Source organism: Nycticebus coucang, chromosome 6 (genome assembly GCF_027406575.1).
Source record: "Nycticebus coucang isolate mNycCou1 chromosome 6, mNycCou1.pri, whole genome shotgun sequence".
NCBI lineage: Eukaryota > Metazoa > Chordata > Mammalia > Primates > Lorisidae > Nycticebus > Nycticebus coucang.
In genome coordinates, this window is record NC_069785.1 from 130,445,606 (window position 1) to 130,469,794 (window position 24,189).

The 24,189-nt window shown below is 44.2% G+C and overlaps 2 protein-coding genes across 2 annotated transcripts in view; one reads left to right on the plus strand and one right to left on the minus strand.

The window, feature by feature from the left end:
• Positions 1-19,822, minus strand: part of LOC128587962 (beta-galactosidase-1-like protein 3) — a 38,073-nt gene extending 18,251 nt beyond the window's left edge. The window contains exons 1-10 of the mRNA XM_053594503.1: positions 19,659-19,822; positions 18,927-19,052; positions 18,569-18,781; positions 16,905-16,973; positions 16,232-16,327; positions 14,866-14,974; positions 11,203-11,295; positions 8,643-8,724; positions 7,647-7,711; positions 1,156-1,240 (exon numbers count right to left, since the gene is read on the minus strand). Of these exons, the coding sequence (XP_053450478.1) occupies positions 1,156-1,240; positions 7,647-7,711; positions 8,643-8,724; positions 11,203-11,295; positions 14,866-14,974; positions 16,232-16,327; positions 16,905-16,973; positions 18,569-18,781; positions 18,927-19,052; positions 19,659-19,669 (949 nt within the window). The 5' untranslated portion in view covers positions 19,670-19,822. The remainder of the gene's footprint in view (positions 1-1,155; positions 1,241-7,646; positions 7,712-8,642; positions 8,725-11,202; positions 11,296-14,865; positions 14,975-16,231; positions 16,328-16,904; positions 16,974-18,568; positions 18,782-18,926; positions 19,053-19,658) is intronic.
• LOC128587963 (STING ER exit protein-like) lies at positions 4,123-4,864 on the plus strand. The gene has a single exon (XM_053594504.1). The coding sequence runs from the start codon at positions 4,124-4,126 to the stop codon at positions 4,790-4,792; it is 669 nt and encodes a 222-aa protein (XP_053450479.1). The 5' UTR covers position 4,123; the 3' UTR covers positions 4,793-4,864.
• Positions 19,823-24,189: the final 4,367 nt, after the last annotated feature.

The following is a 24,189-nucleotide window of genomic DNA, read 5'->3' on the forward strand; positions in this document are numbered from 1 at the left end:
ATTACTTACTACCTTTTAGTAGCATGCTCTGGGGACACTGGCTTAGAACCACTGCCATAGACAAGTGGCTCTTTCCAATCTTTAGCCACAGAGACTTTGACTTGGCCATCTTGTTTCAGCACATACAATGTCTACAAAATATCCTCTGCCTGTTGGCCACCACTCTGTAAAATTTTGTAATGAGTGTTTTGTAAATAAAGGTATGTTTAGCTACAATTTCCTGTTTTCCCTCTGTATGCCAAGTTTATGGGCAATCTTTGGGACACATAATCTATCACACACAGAAGATACCAGAAAACTGTTATTTGGCTGCGGTGATGCTGGTATTCCTGCTGGCTGTGTTATCATTGACGGTAGGGGTGGTCGTAGTTGTGTTTCATCTTGTTTCTTTTCCTATTTTTTCAGTAACTCATTATTTTTCAGTGGTTTTCCTTCATATACAAGTGGGTTTGTTTTCAAGCTATAGCAAAATACATTTAGTAGCAACACACTTTTATCAGGTGAACACTGCCAAGATCATGCTGCGTGGCTGAATTTAACCTCGTAACAACGTTGTGGTTTCATGATCATTCCCTCTCTTGGATGAGGATGGTGAGATTTAGAAGTGAGGGCCGCCTGTCTCAGGTCACATGGCCAGTGCTGCAGAGCTGGAATTAGAACATTCCCCTCTTCGGCCACAGGATCCATGCCCTTGGCCACCCCTGCCTGTGGTCTCCTGATCATTATTCCCATGTAGTTGACAACTCCATAGAAAAAGGCCTGTGCATTTTCCGGAGATGATACGACTTTCAGCACTGCCTTCTTCCAAGGAGGCATCTTTTCCGAGGAACTCCTGTAACCATGTTACCTTTTCTGGGCAGGTCTCCCACCCTGTCTTTTCTATCATTACACCTTGCTTGCTTGCTTCAAAGTACCTCTCAAATGTGTAACTATGTATTGATTGTACTATTAATACGTCTCAATGATCTATTGACTGCACTAAATTATAAGCTGGGAGGGGGAACCATGGGATTTTTATTCCTTGGTGCATCCTCAGGGGCTGCTAAGTGCTTGTACTTAACAGGGGTTGAGTGAATGAATATTTGGGGCTGAGTAAGTGAGTGAGTTAGTAGAGAACTGTGTGCGTGGCCCCATGACTCACTGCTGGATACTCACTGTCTGAGTCCGTAATGTGGTGTTTTTCTCCCCACCTGTCAAACCAGCCGACCCAGAATTCCATGATCAGAAGCGGCTTATCTCTCTAAAACAAACCAAATCAAATACTAAGTCTGACAGGAAACCAAAGCGCAAAATCAGAAAAACTGAAGATAACATCTGAGAACTTGAGGAACTCATGCTTTTTCTCCTTTCCATCCAAAATCCTTTAGCTGCCCCTGCCCCACTGTCCATTCCACTTTAGCCATCCTCCATAGCTCTGGTTCCTCCGTTCCTGAACACCTGTGGTCTCCAGACCCCTAGCTTTATGTGTCTCCCTGCTCCACCTGGAAAGCACCATCAGCAAGTTCAATCCCTTCTTAACCAAGGCTGGTGTTGAGAGAATCCGTTTTGGACACACAAGGACCTGAACACAGTTCCTCATGCAGAAATGGAGGCTCAGAGATGACACTGCTCGCAAGGACAGATCTCAGCCCAAATCCAGGCCTGAGCCCAACCGTCAGCCACCGTGTCATACTGTCTGTCGAATGTATTGTTCATTTTCTATACACCTGTATTTAATTCTATTCTACCTCATCTGTGTCCCTATCCATTTCCTCCTTAGGACGGTTTCTTCCTCTGTATGTTTTTGTTAATTGAACAATATGGTTTACAAAATTCTTAAGTGTTATCACATCTTTATGGATTATACATTTTATTTATATTAAATAATTATCCCATTAAAATGGCTAAAAAGAGTTGAACTTTTACTTTGTGCTGGGCACAGGTGGGAGTACTTTAATCCTTTTTGTGCAACTTGAGGTAGATACTGTCAGTTCTTATTTTACAAATGAACAAACTGAGGTTAGGTCACATGTCCAGGTTCACTCAGGTAGAAAGTGCTCGAGCTGAGATCTGAAGTATGCCAACCTAGCTCCAAGAATCCATGCTCTTAAACCATTATATTAACACTACATTGCCTCTGGATTCCCAATGATTTGTTATCAAAAGCTAGAAGAGGGAAGCGCCTGTGGCTCAGTGGGTAGGGTGCCGGCCCCATATACTGAGGGTGGTGGGTTCAAAAGCTAGAAGAAAACATACAAAAGTAATACATTCCTCAAAACTTTCTAAATTAATTCTTGCCTAAAAATGTAGACATTTCTTCTAATGTTTATATGTGGGGTGACTAAACCGTCAGCTGCCACAGATACCTGCAGCCACTTCTAGCCCAGCATTTTTAAGGCTGCCAAATAATGGAGGTTCTTAAGGCAGCAGATCCAGCTGCTGTTGTGCTCAGAATGTTAAAGTGGATGATTATGGCTGATTATTAACACAATTAATATTGAGTCTGAGTATAAAATTTTATATTGGAAATTTATTTATTCTTAAAAATGTAGAAACACATTCTGTTGCTTCCTATTAGCCAATGTCAATATTGCACAATCCTATGCCATTCTAATTCTTTCTGCTTAATATGTAAGCCTGTGGTTTTTCTCTCTGTAGGATGCTAATTGCACATTATGTGGGGTTTTTTATCTTTTACTATTTGAGGGACACTCTTAATCTGGACATATATATATATATACTTCACTTAAAGGAAATTCTCATGTTAGTTATTGATAAATTCCTTTCCCTCAAGTTCTCAGTCTTCTCTTTTCGTAACTACTATTACTAAGATATCAGGCCTCCTAAAATGATTCTATATTTATCTTTGTGTCTTATATTTTATGTCTATACTATTTCTAGGAAATTCTAACAACTTTACCTTCCAACACTTATATTTAGTTTTTAATTTCAAAGCTTAGATTTTAACATCAAAGAGGTCTTTTTGGCTCTCTAATTATCCCTTTTTCTTAATATCCCATACTGGTCTCATGCATAATAATCTTTTTCATGTCTCTAGGGTTATTAATGATTCTTTTTGATACTGTATTCTGTTTTTCGAATTAACTCTTATGTTCCCTAATTTCCATTTTCTTCTTTACTTGTATTTTAATTACTTTTCTCTTTGTGACATTTTATGAAAATTATACAAATTCTTGATTCTCTATTTGTATTTAGAAGACTGACATCTGGTATTAAAAAGGTTCTATGCTACCGGTGGGCTTGATATTAGCCACTCAGAAATCCTAAAAGACAAAAATGAGGAATGAGAAAAAGAAACATAAACAATATCTTCCATATATCTAAGAGACATCTGTAAGTTTACAATATAAACTAAGGGAGGAATGCCAACGTAATGAACATCTATGTGGGGCTCAAAAGATGAAGAGTGTGGATGCCTATTAGCAGGAAGAAGTATGCTGCTCGTGCAGCATGTGTAATCTATCCTGACTCCCTGGAAGAATGAGCAAAGGGAAGAGAGGTGGGTAAGGAGAAGAATCCATCCCTACTTTCAACAGCATGCCACTAAAACACATTGTTAGCACGAATACAGTTACGGCTCTCTCTCACAGTAACTTCACTTGAGTCAAAAGAATAATAATGTAAGTAATAATAATATATAATTAATATTATATAATATATAATAACAATATAATTAATATAATTCTATTAATAATACTTATATTATTAATATAAGTAATAATAATGAAAAGGGAACAAGAGAAGAACCTATTAAAAGTTACAATAAAAAAGGTTTTTTGTGTTGTTTTTTTTTAAAGCAAGAACGTAAATTAGAAGAGAAACACCAAAATCTTTCCATAGTACAGGTCAAAATTGTGGCCCAAAAATATTTAGATATAAAGTCAAAAATCTCAATGAAACAATCACCTCTGTAAATTGAAAGCATACAACAAAACTAAAAGTGCTCAAGGAAGACGTGATAAGAAAACATAAGAAGCTAAATTATGACCCGGGGGGAGGGGGTTCAAGAAGGGAAATGACGTAAAAATAAGAAGTCAGAACAAGGCTCACGGCGCGCGCGTGACGTCATATCTGCGCGATCCTCTTCCTCCGCGCAGAATTTTCCTGGTGTCGCCCTGGAGCTATGCCGAAAGTAGTGTCGCGGTCGGTAGTCTGCTCCGACACCCGGGACCGGGAGGAGTATGACGACGGGGAGAAGCCGCTCCATGTGTATTATTGTTTGTGCGGCCAGATGGTCCTCGTGCTGGACTGTCCGTTAGAGAAACTGCCCATGAGGCCGCGGGACCGGGCCCGTGTGATTGATGCGGCCAAACACGCCCACAAGTTTTGTAACACAGAAGATGAGGAGACTGTGTATCTTCAGCGGGCTCAAGGCATTGAGCGACAGTACAGGAAGAAGTGTGCCAAGTGCGGACTACCCCTCTTCTACCAGATCCAGCCAAAGAACGCCCCCGTGACCTTCATTGTGGATGGAGCAGTAGTCAAGTTCGGCCAGGGCTTTGGGAAGACAAATATATATACCCAGAAACAAGAGCCTCCTAAGAAGGTGATGATGACCAAACGAACGAAAGACATGGGCAAGTTCAGCTCTGTCACTGTGTCAACCATTGATGAAGAGGAAGAGGAGATTGAGGCTAGAGAAGTTGCTGACTCATATGCACAGAATGCCAAAGTGATTGAAAAACAGCTGGAGCGCAAAGGCATGAGCAAGAGGCGACTGCAAGAGCTGGCTGAACTCGAAGCCAAGAAAGCAAAAATGAAGGGGACTTTGATAGACAACCAGTTCAAATGACCAACACCTTTCTCTGAGCCCCGATTAGAGGCAAACATTTAGATGAGGAAGAAAAGTAACTTCTTGATTACATGGAAGCAGCTAAAACATAAGTAAACAATGTGAGGAATAAAAAAGAAAGGTAGCAAAGAGTAAACACATTACATAATGATAAAGTGATTAATTTTTCAACAAGTGTGACAATCCTAAATGAGTGTGTACCTAAAAACTGTAAAATACAATAAAATTTCAGGAATCTATAAATTTATTATGTCAAAGGGGAAGGTAACCCCTGGAGACTGAGTCCCATAGCATGTTTATAACCGTTGCTTCCAGAGACCAGACACTACCACCCCCACCAACTTCCAATCGTTGATCTTTGTTGTAGATTAATTGCCTTCTCTATGGTCCTGTACCTAACTCAGATTAGGTGGTGCAAAAGACCCCATGACTGTTACATCTTCAGTGGAGAATATTAAATATACCATTTCCAAAAGGAAAATGCTACCTCAGCCTGTTAGATCATTATAACGCCTTAAGGCTTACATAGAAAGATAGTAAAATTCTGTTAAACTTCCCTAAACTTTGTCTAAATGATCCCAAACATCTACGTTTCAGAACACTGGCTTCCATTCCGTGGAGTCTGTGCTTCCTGGATGGCTATCCTCAAACTCTGCACTTGAATACACTCTCTTTCTACTAGATTCTTATACCCTTTGTATTATTTAGTTGACAAAACAGAGCTTTAAGTTACATGAGACAAAAACTAATAGAACTAAAAGAAACAAAAGCAAATCCTTATTTAGAGGCGTCAACACTCCTCTCATCATTGATAGAACAAGTAGGCAGAAAATCAGTAAGGATAGAGATTACCTGAACAACACTATCACTCAACCTGACCTAATGGTAAATTATAAACAAATGCAAAATACACATTCTTCTCAAATGCACATGGAACATTCACCAAGAATGGCCACGTTATGATCCATAACACAAATCTTAACAAATGTAAAAGAACAGAAATCATACAAAGTATGTTCGTGGACCTTAACAGTATTAAACCAGAAATTAATAATAGAATGACAGCTGAAAAATCCCCAAAGATTAAGAAATTAAACAATACATTTATAATTAATGCATGGAATCATCATCCAGGAAAATTTTTAAAAATTGTAATGCTTTAAGCTCAATAAAAAATACAGCATATCAAAATTGGTATGCTGGTATACAGCCAAATCAGTGCACAGAGGGAAACTGATAGCAGTAAATGCTTAGATTAAAAGATAAGGAAAGTCTCAATAACTTATGCTTCCACCAGAGAATAACTAGAGAAAGAAGAGCAATGCAATATAAGGGAAGCAGACCACAGAAAATGCTAACGGTCAGAGCAGAAATCAGTGAAATAAAAAAAAAAAAGAGGGGAAAAAGTCAAAAGCTAATTCTCTGAAAAGACTGATAAAACTAATAAACTTCTAGCCATACTGATAAAAACTACCAATATCAGGAATGAACAGTAACCGCAACTACTGACAACAAAGACATTATGTGGATAACAAGGCATTATCACAAACAGTTCCATGCCCGTGAATTCAAAAACTTAGTTAACATTGAATAGAATACATAGAATAAATCCTTGAAAGACACAAACTACCCAAACTCACTCAAGAAGGAAATAACCCGTATTATTCTGTACCCCTGTTAGACAAACTGAATTTCTAGTTTACGATCTTCTAAAAAAAAATTTCCAGTCTAGATGATTTCACTGGTGAAATTTATCAAACATTAAGAAATACAAACAATCCTACACAATCTATTTCAGAAAAATAGAACAGGAGAGAACGCTGCCAAACCCATTTTACGAGGAGAGAGCACTGGTGCTGTGGGAGTCTTTGGCCCAGTGGGGGCGTCACAGCATGGGGACTGCAGGGAAGGCCTTGTGCCCAGGGAAAGGGCAGCACGGGCAGGGCCTGAAATGGAAGTGTCACACCAAGCTTAGCAGGCTGTGTCACAGATTTAACTGTGTTAAACTGTTAAGCAGAGATTATTATGACCACCATGGGGCTTAAAAAGCAGGGAGAGGGAGGGGAAGGGAGGGGAGAGGACGGGTGGAGGGAAGGTAATTGGTTGGACCACACCTATGGTGCATTTTACAAGGGTACATGTCAAATCTACGGAGTGTAGAGTGTAAAGGTCTTAACACAAGAAAGTATGGGGAAGGCTGTGTTAATCACTTGGTTGCAGATATTTCAAATTGTATATAAAACCAGCACATTGTACCCCATAAATGCATTAATGTACACAGCTATGATTTAATTTTTAAAAAAGAAAGAAAGAAATGCTCTACGTATTCCCTGGAGGCATGGACAATGTTTTTCCATCTTTGTAACTATCACAGAAGGTCCCTCGCTGACAGGAAAGGAAAGGAGGAAGCTGCTCAATCCATGTTTGTTAAGTAAACGCATGTACAATACTCACTCGCTCCCATAATTTGCACAGCCTGGCTGAAAAAGGCTACCCCCACCCCAACCATGAGTGATTTCTCTGTAAGCAATGCACACAGCCCATGTCTGAGCTCCGTCCTCATGGAGGGAGAAAATGTGGCCCCTTTTGATGCCACTGTGAGGTTTTACATCACGTAGCCCCCTTCCCACACGTCTCTCCAGGACATGACCCACAGATTGAGATGACACAGGTGGCTTTCCTCCTCATTCCCTCTCCAAATGGCTTTGGAACATGCTGGAGACCCAGGGTGAACAGTTGTGGCCTTCTTGTCAAACCTTTTGTTTCCAGTGAACACAGGTTGCACAGACGGGAGTGGGGGTGGGGGGTCGTGCAGGAGGAGAGGATGGCTCATCCTTCATCTCTGGGATCTTACCTGTACTTCATAGAGCTGACTGAATGCGTGCTTGTGAAGACTTTTCAAATTGACAGTGGCCAGCACTATAGAGAGAAGGGGGAGGTCGTGCTGAGGCACTGTGACAAGTATCTCGAGGGACGGGAGGGAGGCCCACCCGCATATGGGAGGGAAGGCGTGCTGCCTGGGGAGGGTGACACGATACTGCGGGCATCCTGCTTTGTGACATAGTACAGCAAGGACCTCCATAGTCTTTATTGGACCTTGCAAGGATGCTCATTTGTACTGAGAAGGGCAGTTACCATTAACCACACTATGCAAGGAAATGAACCAGGTCAAGGCCATCTGACTTGTTTAGACTTAATCAAGGTCTCCTGGCCCCCAGCTCAGCCCCCTCTCCAGGGCACCACAATAATGTGCAGAAGAGCCCCGCGGCAAAGGGAAGAACAGCAGCCTGGAGCCACAGCAGGTCCCAGGCTAAGACCACCTGCCAAGTCCCCTCTGAACCCACTGCCTGCCCACACTCTGGTCATTCCCTCACTTCCGTCATCTTATGATTGTCCTAAATTCTCCTGCTACTTTATTCTCTGGGGTCTACTAAACGTCTACACTCAGCCTAAGGCTGCAGGATCCTAGGAATAGGATTCTGCCATCTTCTGGTTCCCCATGTGGCTCTCCACATGGGTGGAGGTGGCCCTGACCCTAAGCCACACCCAGCACCAACTCAGGCCCCAGCCACAGGAAAGCAGGAAAGATGGGAGGTATTCAGAGGACCAGGCTGCTCCTTCACTGCTGTTTAAAGACCACAGGAGCAAGGACAAGAGATAGAGTTGGTGAGGAAACTCTGAGCTGCGGTGTGGGGTCTTCATCGTCTGTAATATCAGATCTCTGGGATCCACATCAATGGACATGTGGAAGAGAAGCATCAGAGAGACACTTGGGTCTCTCTGAAGCTTGTTCAAGATTTAAATGTGCTAAGAGCCTCCCTGCTCCTTTACAAGAACTCTGAATTTGTACCTCCTTTGATGTAGCCTTTCAGAACGTCCTTCTCACTATCAGAGGTCAAGAGCAGCTCCATGATCCCTCTTTCCAGCAGTGCCTGTTGAAAAAAAACCAAACAGAATGAACCCACTTCCCTGGACCCCAGGAAAAGAAGGAAATACAGTCAGCCCTACACATACGTGAGTTCTGCATCCACAGATTCAACCAATTGCCAATCAAAACTATTTTTTTTAGCCTGCACCAGGCTAAAACTATTTTTTTTAGCCAGGTGTGGTTAATCCCACCGGTACTTTCAGCATTTTGGGAAGCCCCATGGGAGGATCACTTGTAGTCAGGAGTTTGAGACCAGCCTGGCAAGATCCCATCTCTACAAAAAAGTTTTTAAAACAGCTGGGCGTCATGGGATGAGACTGTAGTCCCAGCTACTCAGGAGGCTGAGGCAGAAGGATCACTTGAGCCCAGGAGTTCAAGGCTATAATAAACTATGATCACATCATGCACTTCAGCCTAGGTGATAGAGTGAGATCTTATCTCCAAAAATAAATAAATAAATAAAATGACATTGCATCTGTGCTAAACATGCATAGAAATTTTTTGGCCATTCTTTCCTAAATGATACAATATAACAGCTATTTGCATTTTGTCAGATATTATAAGTAATCTGGAGATCATTTGAAGGATACGTAACACAGGAGAGTATGCAAATACTACACCATTTTATTTCAACATCTACATTTTCTTTGAGCGTCTAAAGATTTGAGCAATAAACAGTAAGAGATGATGATAGGAGGAAAGTGGGAAATGGACCCAGCAGGGCTCAAATGGCAGAGTGTGCACTAGGGTCTGAATCTGGAGTCTGACCACCTGTGTCTTAGTGCAGGGGAATCACTGTCTCTGTCTCAACCAGATGTTTGGGGGATTGGAGGAACCACCTTAAAATCAGCTGAGTATATTCTCTGACACCCAAGGTCAGAGGCTTCAGGGAAAAGGAGCTGAATTTATCAAGAAACACCCTGAGGGAGGAATTAACTCACAGAAAGGGAGAGAAGGACAACTTGGGAAACACTAGGTGCTGGAAGGAGAGAGGCTGAGCCGTGGGCTTCTGAGAAAGATCTGAGAACAAATTCGCAAAGCCTGGGTCCCACCTAGACACTGTCAAGGGAGGTGGCCATGGGGAGGAGGGGAGGGCTAATCTCAAAAGTCATATTTCCTAGGCCAAGCAGCCAGGGGGCCCCATCTGTGTGTCTCCTGTGTTCATCAAGTTAGATCTGGGCCTGGGGGTAGAGTCGAGGGGTAAATTTGAAAATCAAGAAAAAATAATGCTAGCTAAATAAGACTGATTTGGGGGCAGTCCTACCAGCTCCTGAGCAAAAATAAGGAGAGGAATTATTCACAGACCTTGTTCCACTCCAAAAGCTGCGGCTGCAGGGCAGGATCCAGTGCAGGAATGGAACCCGGCTCTGCCCTCCTGACCCCTTCTTTGCCCAGCTAGTGACCTGTCCCCTCTATGCCATTCAGCCAGAGGTCTCTATGTGGACAGAGCTAGGTAGGCAAGGGCAGAATCAGGATGGGTCAGGCCAGACCATGGGCCCCCACAACCTGTTTAGCACCCTGAGGATAGGAGGTCCCATTGAGACTGGGCTCATCAGCTTCCCCAATGTGGGAAATCAGGGACAGGGAAGGACTAAGACACCGGAAGGGACTGAAGTTGTTCCCCAGCCTGAGATATCCTTCTTTGAAGAATCAAAGGGAACAGAAGAAAGGATATTCATACTACAGGTCAGAAAACCGCAAGCTGATAGCCACCATTTTATTGAATCGTTGTTTACTCTAAGTATAGAGACATCACCCCCCAGCTTTCATGAGCATTATGGATTGTAGAAATAGCAAATAAAAAAGAAATCATCTTTACTGCCACATTTCATTTCATAATAAAGTTGTTTAAGGACATCTTTATGGTCCTGACCATATTGTAACATCATAGAGAGATCGAACTGGATCTTCTGCATGGGATTGAACTGTACAGGTCCAGCCGTGCGCAGACCTTTCGCAATGAAGATTATACCTCATGTAACTCCCCTGCCTACCCTTCCACCTCTCGCTCCTCTGCTACCCCTGGGACAGCAGCCCAAGCCTCCTCTTGCTCCCCCTCAGCCTACTCAATGTGAAAATGATGAAGATGAAAACCTTTATGAGGATTCACTTCCACCTGACGGTTTTCTCAGTAACATTTTCTTCTCTCTAGCTTGCTTTATTGTAAGAACACAGTATATTCCACTATAACATACAAAATATGGATTAACTGACTGTTTATGTTATCAGTAAGGATTCCAATTAATGGTAGGCTATTAGCAGTTAAGTTTTAGGACAGTCAAAGTTATACTCAGACTTTTGACCTTGCAAGAGGTCGGCACCTCAACCCCCATGTTGCCCAAAGATCAGCTGTATGTACATTCTCAGATTGCACAGTGCCCAGCACAGTCACCCGCATATCAGGGAATCAGAAACATGCTGGAAAAGAGACAGACTGGGCGAGGAGACATGGGAATGTGGGAGAAAACCGAGTGTTTCTTACCTTGTGAAGGTAGGGCATGTACTTTTCATCCATGTTGTATGCACCGTATTCATTCTCCACCTGCAGTGCGATGACAGGGCCTCCCTGGGAGTACTGAGAGAGAAGGAGGGGAGGGCTCAAGAGAGATGCTACTGGGGCCAAAAGCCTGGAGTCTCTGATACAAGGCTCCTTCCTGTGTGTGCTCTCCTTCCTCCCAGCCCTGGGGTCATGGTCCCTAGGGGTGCCGAGCTGCTGAAGGAGTCCTCCTCTCCCTCGGAGTTTGGAGTCAAGCAGCTGCAGTAGTTTCCCCTTTATTCCTCATGTGAGCTACTCAAATCTAATCTCGCAGACCTACGAATGCACCTGCTTCTATGCCCTTCCTATCCAGCTTCCCACCTGACAAAGCAAAGAGACACCTGTCCTCTCTCCCAGTCCTAAGGTAATGCCACCACGGCGTGCAAGGGCTTGTTGCCCTCCACCACCTGCTGAAGAGCTCAGCTCTCCTCATAGTCCCTCTCCCTTCCACCTTCCCAACCCGACTTCTGTTGTCATGGAAATGCATTCAAGGCCTTTCGCATCAGAGAAAAGGGGAGTGAGGGGGCTCCAAAGTTTTCCTGCCCTCTCCTCTCAGAGACCGACTTCCTGAGAGTTATCTGAAGAGTTACCTGTGCTTGCATCCTCTCCTTTCTCCCTTTAACTCACTCCTCAAGCCACCTTAGCAGAGCTTCTAGCCCATCATGCCACCTGACCCATCAACATTGGCCTAGTTGTGCTAAAATTAAAGCACTTTTCAGCCCTTAATTTAATCTTCCAATGTCCTTCCACACTCAAGTCCATTTCTTTCTTTGAGCCTCTCCACACTCCACATGGAAGGCAGAGTGGTGAGTCTTTGAAAGCAAAGGTCTGATCTTTTCACTCCTAACATGAAGCAGTGCTGTGGTTCCTATTGCCCAGAGAGTAAATGCCAACCTTAGTGTTGGGACAAGGGGCTGTTGGCTCCAGAGAGGGCACAAAGGACAAAGAGCGTGACCTGCCTCTGCCCCTCTCCCACCCAGGGACGCTCAGCTTCCCGCAGGTCTTCAGACTCCTCGTCTTTTGCCATCTGTTGCTTCGTCCATGCTGGGGACTCAAGAGCACTGCCCAGCCTCAGTGACACCTGTCCAGTCTTCAGGTCGCTGTTTTCTCTGGAAAACATTCCCTGAGCCTCTCTTTCTCAGCAAGAGCTTGGTACACACCCCTGCCTACTGGGGCCTCCTGTATCTCCTCATTGTGCTGACAACCATGTAACTGGAGTGCTGTCTCCAGGCTGGATGGAAGCTCCATGGGACAGGAGCACCACATCTGTCCTCCTCGGGACTGGACACTTGCTCCTGCCCAGTACCTGGACCACTCGGTAATAATACCTGGCTTTCAATAATGACATACTGACTGGATATAAATATTCTGAATGAATGGGAACAATGGTTTCTATTAATGAACAACCTAAAGGGTGACATTCTCTCCAAACTAAAGAGTGACATTTCTAAAAACCTCGTCGTAGAATTCACAGTTGACTTTTTGACATAAATAGGATTAGAAAAATAAAAGACCCAAGTAAAATACTAAATACACTCTAAAAATTATTTTACATAATAATTAAAACAATGAAGACCATCAATTAAATAAACACTTTAAAATACTATTAATTTATCAATTATGAGCCCTATACATTTCGTTTATATATAATTCCTGGTGGGCACCTGTAGTCCCAGCTACTGGAGAGGCTGAGGCAAGAGAATCGCCTAAACCCAAGAGCTGGAGGTTGCTGTGAGCTGTGACACCACGGCACTCTACCTGGGGCAACAAAGTGAGACTCTGTCTCTTTAAAAATAAATAAATAAATAAAAATGTTCTAGGATTTACCACCCTCATGATTTTAATGGATGTTTATTAATTTGCTTTGTTTGCTGCATACATACAAATGCTAAGTGACGTAGGTATTTATGCTTGAACTTCATCCAAATATCCAAAGTCTTTCACTCCTGCTACTGTGTCCCATCTAGATTGCAGAAATGTAAGCAAAAACATATGGCTTCAGCACTTTACCCAAAAGATGTATCCTTGAGTCCACCCAGCAGACTTAGAGCTTAATTCTGAAGATGGGGCTCTCTTCCCCTCCACAGTGCCCATATTTCCAAAAGCATGAGCACTGCTCCTAATATTTCCCTTTCCTTCCCTTTCTAATCCTGGTTAGAATCCTCTTTATAATTATCCTAATAGGAATAACTCACAGTTCACAATTCAGGATTAGTTATACAGGGCTGGAGCTACACGCCTGGCATATGTTCACCCAAACAGAAGAGCCTAAAATAATAAACTAACTGTCTACTACCAAATAATCCTGGGTTTCATCCCATCTCAAACTATGTCAAAAAATGTGTTTTTAAACTAAGATTTTTTTTTATTTTTATTTTTTGCAGTTTTTGCAGTTTTTTGGCCAAGGCTGGGTTTGAATCCACCACCTCCAGCATATGGGGCCGGTGCCCTACTCCTTTGAGCCACAGGTGCCATCCTAAACTAAGATTTATTTTTACCTAAATTATAGCTTTCACATGAAGGCTATAACCCAACTTTAGCACAAGACTATGAGGAAAGGGCCAAGGAAGGGGAAAGGAGGGGGGAGGTTATGGTGGAGGGAGGGTAATGGGTGGGGCCACACCTACAGTGCATCTTAGAATGGGTATAGGCGAAACTTACTAAAGGGAGAATACAAATGTCTACATGCAATAACTAAGAAAATGCCATGAAGGCTACGTTGAACAGTTTGATGAGAATATTTCAGATTGTATATGAAACCAGCACATTGTACCCCTTGATTGCACTAATGTACACAGCTATGATTTAACAATAAAAAATAAGATAAAATAAAATAAAAAATAAATAAACAATAACCATGTGTATTACATTCTTTCCATTCTTGGGACTAAATCAAACTGGAATGCCAACGGATACAAAATGACACATGAGCAAAGTTATTTATTATAATATAAACTTGGAAACTCCAAGTCTCCATGGCTCCGGCACTGATTCAATGAATTAAGATATATTCATACTAGGGAATACTCTGTAGCCATTTAACATAATGGCAGGTTTAAAATATATATATTCAAATGACAAAAGAAAAATGGCCAGTGAAAACTGTATATTTTTATAGATAAAAATGACATCATTTGTATAATTTGCTTCTATATGTGCAGAAAATCTCTGGAAAGATATATAAAAATCTAGTAAAATTAGTTGTCTCTTGAAGAAGCAACTAAATAGCTTTGGATAGGAGGGGAGGCTTTTATTTGACCATAAACTCTGTTGTAATTTCTGAGCTTTTTTTGCCAAGAGTCAAAATAAGCAAGCTGACCCAAAGATCAGTGAGCTTAGGGAATGAATATCAAGGATGTATCTCAACCAGGACGCCTGTCTATACTGTGCCTGTCTTGTGGGATGAGAGGGCTTCCAGATGCCTTAGGATCAATGCACAAAGACAGGACAAGAAACAGTTTCTGTCCTTAAGTTGAGAGTCGAGAAATCAAAGTTACAAAAAAGCCAGCTTTCTTTCTTGTAGAGACTGAATATGGCCTGTCTGAGAGCCAGAGCCAGAACAAAGTATTACCCTGAAGGGAACATAAGCAAGAAGGAAAAGGTAATTACCTGGAGAGGAATCACTCTGGGAATCAGATGATCAAAATACTTATCAACGGCTTCCAGGAAGCCCTGGCTGGTTGTTCTCAGTTTCAACTGGGGGTCTTGCAGGAGCCAGCTGGGGGTGGAAAAGGCAGGTTCTGTGTCTGGCATAGGGACAGAGGGAGGGAGCAGGCAGCCACAGCTGGCCACCAGCCACCCCAGAGCTGTCTCCCCTCACGTTCACATCTGCCCACAAGTCCCACGTCTTTGGTCCTGGAGCACTCAAGGCTGCAGAAAGATCTGTACTGTGTGAACTTTTCAGACCATGCCTACTGGCCTGTGAGATTCAAAAGAAAACACCCCACCTCTGTCTCCAGGGCACAGCTTCTGTTCAATCAGACTGAGGGGCTGAGGCTATCGGGCTCTCACACCCACGCCTAAATAAGTTTTATGTTTCCTTTACCATTTATTGAATACTCTCCTCCATTCTTTTTCAGTTTATTAGAAACATTTGACTTGAGAAAAGCATCTGTTCCTTAGGCACAGGGTCACATTTCCATTAAAACCTAAGACTTCAAGCACAGGGGGTGAGCATAAGCCAGTAACACCTGCTGTCCCCACTCAGGTCACTGGCGAGAGATCAGGCAGGTCCCCCCAATCTGCACAGGGAGGAGTCACTTCCCTAACACTCCCATCTCCCTCAAGCTCAGGCTATTTCTGCTTCCAAGCTGGGTGGGAAGAGCCCATCGTGGAGAAAAGCAAAGTCTTCACCTGACTATGGGGTGCTCCTTCAAAGGCAGAGTCCTGGCTGACCCCGAGAGGCCTGTCAGCACTCAGGGAAACTGGAGAGGTCCTTGGATTCTCACCCAGAACCACAGCAGTCTGCCCTGAGGACCAGCAACACAAAGCAGGGAACAGGCCAAGAAAAGCAAGAGGAAAGGAGAGGAGCTGAGGGTCTCTGTGCAAGGAGAAGGTGGCCTTCCTTCAAGAGCAAGATCAGAGGCGTCAGAACCTTCCCTTGCATGCCCTAGATTCCATCTCCTTTCTTCCCAGCTGGTGAAAACAGAGGTGGCCACTGCCCCTGCTCTGTGGGGAAGGAAGAATGCGAACATCTGCAAGTGCTTCTCTCTTTGCACGCCCTCTGAGCCCACAGCCCCAAGCACCAGGCCCGATGCCTGGAGGCCCTCATCTATGAGATGGGGACAACAGTGGTACCCACCCCTCACCACATTACTGCAGGCAGCACATGAGACAATGGAGGTAAAATGCATGGAATAGCGCACCCAGGCTCAGTAAGTAAAGGTTATTGTCATCATTATTAGATGGAAATTTCGTTTTTTTCTAAAGCAAAATACTTCAGTACAACCACAACTGGACTAGGAGTCCTGCACACCTGGGCAAGCCCCCGAGGTCAATCTCACTGCAGATGTAGGGGCCTGGACGCAGAATCACCCATATCCCAATCTTCGCAGCCAACAGGACAAAGGCCCTGGGGAGTAAACAAGTCAATACCTGTCAGGACTGTCCAGGGCAGAGGCTGGGTGCCAGGGCCACCCCGCTCCTCTCTGCACCTCTCTCTCCCAACCAGGCAGACTGGGGTGAGGGAGGTCCCCCCAGCACAGCAGGGAATCCCATACCAGGCCTGAGGCTAGAGCTGCTCCCAGCCCCAGACCATCCACACAGCCTCTTGGGGCCTGAGGAGGAAGTGTGTCAAACAGGGCACAGGGGTCTAGACAGTGAGCATGAACCCAGCGACCTTGCTCCCCTAGAGGGGCAGCCCCAGTCTCAGCCCAGATGCAGGACTCCCCTGCAGAGTGGGCGGCACCTGGGGTCTTCAGCCCCTCTGGGCTGCCACAGAGAGTGGGGCCCAAGAGGCTGCAGGCCCAGCCCCGCAGGTGACAGGCCATGTCTGGAGAGCATCTGGGTCCTAGCTGCAAGGCCTCACAGCATCTGAGAACAAGGCTCCCGACCCAGGTCCCTCTCGGGTTCTCTCTGGCTCCTAATCCACCCGAGTAGCCTCCTCTCTGCCCTCCCCAGGCCGGTCACAGAGCAGCAGCACCACGCACTCCAGGTCCAGGTTCCCAGAGAAGTCGAATTTGCCTCTCTGGGGCTCGTGCAGGTTCCAGGGAACGTAGCTGAAAGAAGGAAGAGGGAAGCGTGGTAAGCACCTTCTTATTTCTTACTTCCAAATTGCTAGATCAAACCCAAGCCAAAACCTGGGGTAATTCTATTCTGGAATAAGTTGAACTTTCCAATGGAAATTAAACCTCGATTATGCTAACGAAGACTCTCTCTTCAATAGTTCCTTGCTCTATTACCCTCTTGTGGCCCAAACTCCCAACTTCCCTATGATTCTAGATTTCATGTATCAACATATAAATTCTCCTATTCACTATCCCATGTTTTGCAATATCCATTAAAAATATAAAGAAAAATAAAAAGAATAAAAACTAAAATGTCTACATCTTCCCACTAAATTATTTCTATGAACTAATCAAAATAAGAATAGACAAGGAGTTTCTGTGAAGATAATGGAGATACAAAAAAGGAGGGGACCATCTTTAGAACACAAGAAGGGCCCCTACAGAGCTATGAGTCTGGAAGGCCACAAGGACATGTGTAAAATGTTTGTTAGGTGCTGCTCTTTTGAGGTGACTATCTTTTTTGCATGTCACTGACAAGGTTTTTTAGTGTTACACCCCAACATCATGTTTTTATTGTGCTTTTTATTACACAATTTTGTGCAGTGCAGAGATTTTTTAGTAATATATGTATTGCATTATAGCAGAATAGACTGTATTTAACATCGCTTGCTGTGGGGAGGAATGAAAAGTTAATTAGCTGAAGACTAAATATACACAGCCAAGTTTATCACTATACATTGAGAGAATAGAACAAAAAAAAATCTGAGGATTACTTATAAGTGAGTTTAAGGAAAATTGCTAGAAAAAGTTGAGGGGGAAGAAGGAAAATTTTTAGATGAGGCAAAATAATTCTAGCAATACTAATAACAGGCAAACGGATCTTTTTTTAATTTAAAAAAATGGCGGGGGGTGGCACCTGTGGCTCAAAGGAGTAGGGCGCCAGCCCCATATACCGGAGGTGGTGGGTTCAAACCCAGCCCCAGCCAAAAACTGCAAAAAAAAAAATTTTTTTTTTAAGAGATGGGGTCTCACTATGTTGCCCAGGCTGGAGTGCAGTGGCTATTCACAGGTGCAATCCCACTACTGATTAGCATAGGAGCTTTGACCTGCTCTGTTTCAGACCTGGGCCAGTTCACCCCTCCTTACACAAACAGAATTGTTTTTAAAAGCTGCCTCTGGCTGGTTCAGCAATTTTATCGTGGACCCCTTCTAAGAATAAGAGGGCTTATTTATAAAGAGAGTGTGTGCATCTGTAAGTATGCATTTATCAGTAACTGTGCCTTGGGCTTATACTTTAAACTGAGTGCCCTTAAGGGCTCCCAGAACCTGGAGACTGACAGGCTCCTGAGGACATCACCTGCTTCCTTCATATTTCTCCCAGTAACCCCTATCCAAGGCTTTGGTCCCAGAGCAACTAAGTAGGAGACAGAAGTGACAGCTGGGAACTTAAGCCTAAAGGCATGTGCTGGAAACAGCTGTTCAGAAGGTGAGTTCTTACACTGGGCCCCCAAGCCAGAGGCTCCGGCTCTAAACCAGGATTTGATGATAGGATAACAAGTCATGGCGGGGGAGGGACCAGCACTCACGTGGTGACAGTGTTGAAGCCACAGGCCCTCAGCTTCAGCAAGCGGTCCTTCCAATACTCCCTGGGCACCCGGAAATAGTGGATGGAGCCCCCAAAGATCAGGAACTTGTGCCCCTCCAGGGTGAAGTGTGGCTTACTCCAACCTGTGCTCTTAGTCTGAAGTCCTACAGATCTGTTCTTCAGCTGGAGAGGGGTCAGATGAGATAAATTGAACCTGAAGAGGGAGGGAGAGAGAAGAGAGACGGCTGAAACCTTAGCGGAGAAAGTTCTTGTTAGCGGGACGTCCTCCGTGCACACTTCTAACATGACTTCCCCCCTCATAAAAGGACCAAGCTCCTCCCTTTCCCGCTCAGGCAAACCTGGGTTGGAGCTGACGTGCTCTTGCATATAGAAGATTCTTTTCAGATTTAATCCGAGGAGCAAAAATAGGTAAGATAAATGGCAGGAAAAAGATGCCGAGGATTCTCTTCCAGGAGAGACACTGGCTGAAAGGAGAAAGGGTGGCAGTGAGAAGGGGAAGGCCCTGACCTCAGAAACGGCCAGGGCCAGGAGTCTGTTCCAGAGGCAAGACTCTCAGAGGGCCCCGTCCGAGGCAGGTCTTCTTCTAGGCCACCGCCAGGACTGTCCTGAAGTCCTCCTCAGTCAGAACCCGAGGCTGAAGACGGACAGGTGCAGGGCATGGCTGAGCACCAGAGGAAGGGGGGCCCGGAAAGGCGGAGAACGAGAAAGGGGCTCAGAGACAGGTGAGGGCACTTCATGGCGAGGCTCGGAGGGGACAAACGTCCAACAGCTGGAGCACCTGTCTGCACCCACACGTCTGATTTCCCCCTTCTGGTTCAATGGATAATAGCGGGAGGGGCGGAGGATGAAGGCACCGGAGGGAGAAAGAGCTGGAGAATCTCAGCGGGTCTGAGGGCCCAGGGGGGCTTTCCAGTCCGCATAATGTCCCCAGGGCCTAGCGCAGTAAATACTGTGGATGACTGGCTGACCCATAGAACCCAGAGAAAACCTAGGGTGCGCCCAGAGGCGCGCTCCCGCTGGGACCGAGAGCCTAGGAGGGAACGTGAGGACAGCCCGGAAGGCGGTGTCACCTGGAGCCCATCACGGCGAGGTCCAGCAGCCGAGGTCCCGCGCTGCTCCCGCCCCTCTCCGCGCGCAGTCCCGGATGTGGCTCTGGGGTGGGACTCCCGGCCGGGCGCCGCGCCAGGCTCAGGTCTGCGCTCCGCGCGGGACAGACACAGGAGCGAATCCCGCCGGGAGCCCGCCTGGTGCAGCCCGCAGCCCGGGCGCGAGACGGAGCCCCTGGGGCAGCACCAGGGAGACTCTGTCGAGCTCTGGATGGCGGGGACGCAGAGCTCCGCACACGCCCAGGTGATGGTGCAGATGCTTTTCAAACCCTGGGAGTAATGTGGGAGGATTTTTAGGTTATCGCCCTGACCTTGGGTTTCCTGCGTGGGAAGAAAGGATCTGCACTTGGCCGCCATCCGGGCACGGAACCGCGAGGATGCGTGGGAGGAAAGGAGGAGGCAGACTTAGCCTCCGTGTGCCTCTGGCTGGTTCAGCAATTTTATCTTTTTTTCTTTTTTTTGCAGTTTTTGGCCACCTCTGGCATATGGGGCCAGCGCTCTACTCCTTTGAGCCACAGGCGCCGCCCCGGTTCAGCAATTTTATCACGGACCCCTTCCTTAGGGTCCAGCACAATTAAATATAATGTGCAAATGCTGAAATAAAGATCCCACGCGTGCGACGGAAGTCCAGGCGAGGCGCGCAGAGTGCCCTGGAGAATTAGGAGTTTTCCCAAACCGTCTTGGTAAATGAGCGGGAATTTCCAGAGCCAAGAAAAGTGGGAACCCTGCTCTGGTCGGTGGGAGTAATAGCATGCTAGGACCTTCCTAGCACCCGCAAGAACTAGTGTTTGTTAATTCTGTGCTCCTAAAAAAATAGAGACCAGCAGGGGTGGGTCGGGAAGGGCCAGGTAGCTCCATCTCTTTTTAAAGAACAGTGGGGGGACTACTAAAAGATTTCAAGCAGATGTCATTATTGTTTGGCGGGCCGGGGCTGGATTTGAACCCGCAAGCTCTGGTGTATGTGGCTGGTGCCTTAGCTGCTTGAGCTACAGGGACCGAGCCAAATGGCAGCTTTCAAATGCTAATTTTAAGAAGGTGTACTACATTTATAGGCAGGGACAATTAATAATTGCCTTTATTAAAACTATGCATTAATGACTATTAAGTCCAGTCAGTTTTAGATTTGGAATAAAAATATTTTTGCTATTTATTTGCTATTATACTTATTGCTAATGAACAGTTCCAAGTTACTCTGTATAGGAGTCCTTTAACACATTAGTTATTGACTATTATGGTATAGATTTTTTTCTGAGTTAAGACCCCAAAACCAAATCAAGTATATTATGTGTACAAGAGCACACCATCATTTCTCTCATCTTCACATAATCTGTGTTCTGCAGCTTTAACAGTTTTATTTTTTTCAGATCAGATTTTAATTTTGAATACTTAACACTATGGTTGATGTGCATGTCACTTTCTTCATGTTTACTAAGAATATGTGATAAATGCTGCCAATCTCTGCACCCATTCTCATTTCTTAGTTGATTTTTTCCTTCCCCAAAGAGCTTGCAATGTAGACAAAACACAGAATCTTTTGAGGTTGAATAAAGTAACCAGGATCTAGTGGTTTTTTCACCATTTGGAAGAACGTGGGTATAATAAGTTTCTGAAAACTTCCTCCCTGTATTGTCTTTTGGAAAGTTAAAATTTCTTACTTGAGGTGGATCATTTTCAACAGAGTGTCCCGTTGTTTAGTATCCAAAATTCGGGGCCATGTACCTGGATCTGCAGAAAGCACAACTGGTATAATGGAGTCTTCTGATCTTTTCGCTTCCAGTTGCTCTTGAAATTTATCGGCTATGGTTGACATGGAACAAGGTGATAAACTCATGTTCTCTTCGATCAGTAATGTATCTGTACTACATTCTGTAGAACTCTGTAGCTCTGAAGTCTTTCTCTTTTTTTCTGGTAGTCCCTCTATTTTTTCTAAAAGTATACCTGACCATCCATATAATTGTCTTTCATTTTCTTCTCTAACAGCATTTCTTTTTCTATTTTCTGATGGTGATAATTTCTCTGATTGTGTTTCCATCATGTTTATATTTGTTAACACAAAATTGGCAGCAAAATCTCTTCTGCTGGCCTTCAATCATCAGGATGTTGTTCCCAGTGCTTTTACTGGGCAAGTACTCCCCACACTGTTCACAGCAGTTCATTACTAGGCCATTTGCTATTCTGTACTTATTAAAACAGTGGTTACCGCACAGTTTATGTGTTACATTATTTACGCTGACTTCATGGCGAATCAGTGTTAATTTATTACAACAAAAAAATAGCCGGGCGTTGTGGTGGGCGCCTGTAATCCCAGCTACTTGGGAGGCTGAGACGAGATAATCACTTAAGCCCAAGAGTTGGAGTTTGCTGTGAGCTGTGATGCCATGGCACTCTAGCCAGGGCGACAGCTTGAGACTTTGTCTCAAAAAGAAAAAAAAAAGGAAGGAAAACTGCCATTTGACAAATTTGATTAATACTGTTCTAGGCTCAGTGCCCTGGAGCACAGTAGTTACGGTGCCGGCTACATACACCGAGGCAGGTGGGTTCGAATCCAGCCCAGGGCAGCTAAACAACAATGACCACAGCAACATGAAAATATCCAGGCTTCGTGGCAGGTGCCTGTAGGCCCAGCTGGTTTGGAGGCTGAGGCAAGAGAATCACTTAAGCCCAAGTGTTTGGGGGCTTTGAAACAGGCTCTGAAACTATAGCTTTTTGCCATTAAACCAAATATTTGTGATTTATTTCTTTTGAACAATACATTTTTCTTTTTATTTACATAATATAGTATCATTTCTTATATATTTTATTGGTTCTATTCTTGTAATTTAAATTATAAATGTTTTAGCTTTTATTGTTGTTTGAGAACTATAAGCATAAAGAATACATACCTATTTTTAAATTGGTACAAATATGAAAAAATAAAAATATATTGTTAACCCTTGGATTAACAAAAAAAAAAAAAAAGATTTCAAGCAGAAACTCACAGAGTTTAGTTTTACAGAGATTACTTGCCTGCAAGATGAAAACCAGATGGAACAAGGTGATGTAGGCTTGAGTTGTTCTCAGGGTGGTACTACAAGGCCAGAGGAGGATGTGCATTCAAAAAAGATGTCCAAGGTACAGGGTGTACTACTGTGAAACCAATTTAGAATCACTCACACTTGCATATGAAGAATGAAACCCAACTATAGCCTAGGATGAAGGAGAGAAGGGGGGGAGAGGGAAAGGGAGGGGGTGGGTCGGGAGGGTTAGTAGGGGGATCACACCTATGGAGCACATTGCAAGTACCAGTTGGATCTATCAGGTGTAGAACATAAATGTCTTAATGCTGTAATGGGGTAAATGAGGTGAAAGCTATGTTCATTAGTAGGATGTAAGCACTCCAATTTGTACAAATAATCAACACATCAAATCCCATAATGGCATTGAGAGAACCAGACCGAGGCCATCTTAAGGTTCAGCCATTTTGTCTAAAACTGATGAGTCACGGTGAATTGCTGGTTTGGGGGCCTTGAGTCATTGGTGTCCAATCAGAAACTGCCTCCTGGAATGGGCCATATGGCAGGACCAGTGGCAACCAATCCAGAAGGGATCCCTTTGCTTAACTTGTATAGGCCTACTTTGCTGTGCTATCCTATAAAAATATCCCTGTTCCGGAGCTCAGGGCTCCTGGCTCAGATCCCTTGTAATGGAGACAGCAGGAGACCAAGCTCAAACTTGCAATTAAAGGGCTCTTTTGCTTTTGCATCAGATTCAGCTCCTCCATGGTCTTTGTGGGGAATTTCAACTGGGCACAACAGCATGAATGTATTTATGATCTATGTACAAATGACTTAATTTAAAAAAAGGAAGAAAAATGTGTGCAAACTGGTAACTGCTGATCAGGGACTGGATGAGGTGATACACAGAGAGGGGTTTGGGAAGACCACCACATTTCAGGCTTAAGTCACCTGGTATTGACATTGATTGAAATCAGAAACACAGGAAGTGGTTAGAGGTTTGCAGAGAGAAAAAAGTGAGGAACTCCATTCTGGAAGGGCTAGGCTAGAACTCTGTGATGAAGAGAGAAATCCTCTTATCTCCCTGGAAACCCTTTGCATGTCTTCTCCTTTTTGAAAGAACAGAAGTAGAGTTCTCACAGAATATGGTGGGGAGTTTTCTCTTGTCTCATCCCTTATAGGTATACGTTCCTCTTTGAAACCTCAGCTCCCTGAAAACAGGTGTTTTTCCTAGGTCGTAAACGATGGGCAATTATGACATTTTACCACTTGGTTTTACAGTTGCATAACTTTATTCTTTTTTGTCAAGATTAAACTATTCCAGGGTTTCTGCCTCACCATATAAAATTTAGAATAAGATTTATCTATTTCTGTAGGAAGCTGTGCTGGAATTTTGATAGGAATTGCATTAGACCTAAGATCTGGCTGAGGAGAATGGACATCGTAACTGTGTGGAATCGTCCAGTCCATGAACATGGTATATCTATTTAATTAGGTCGTCT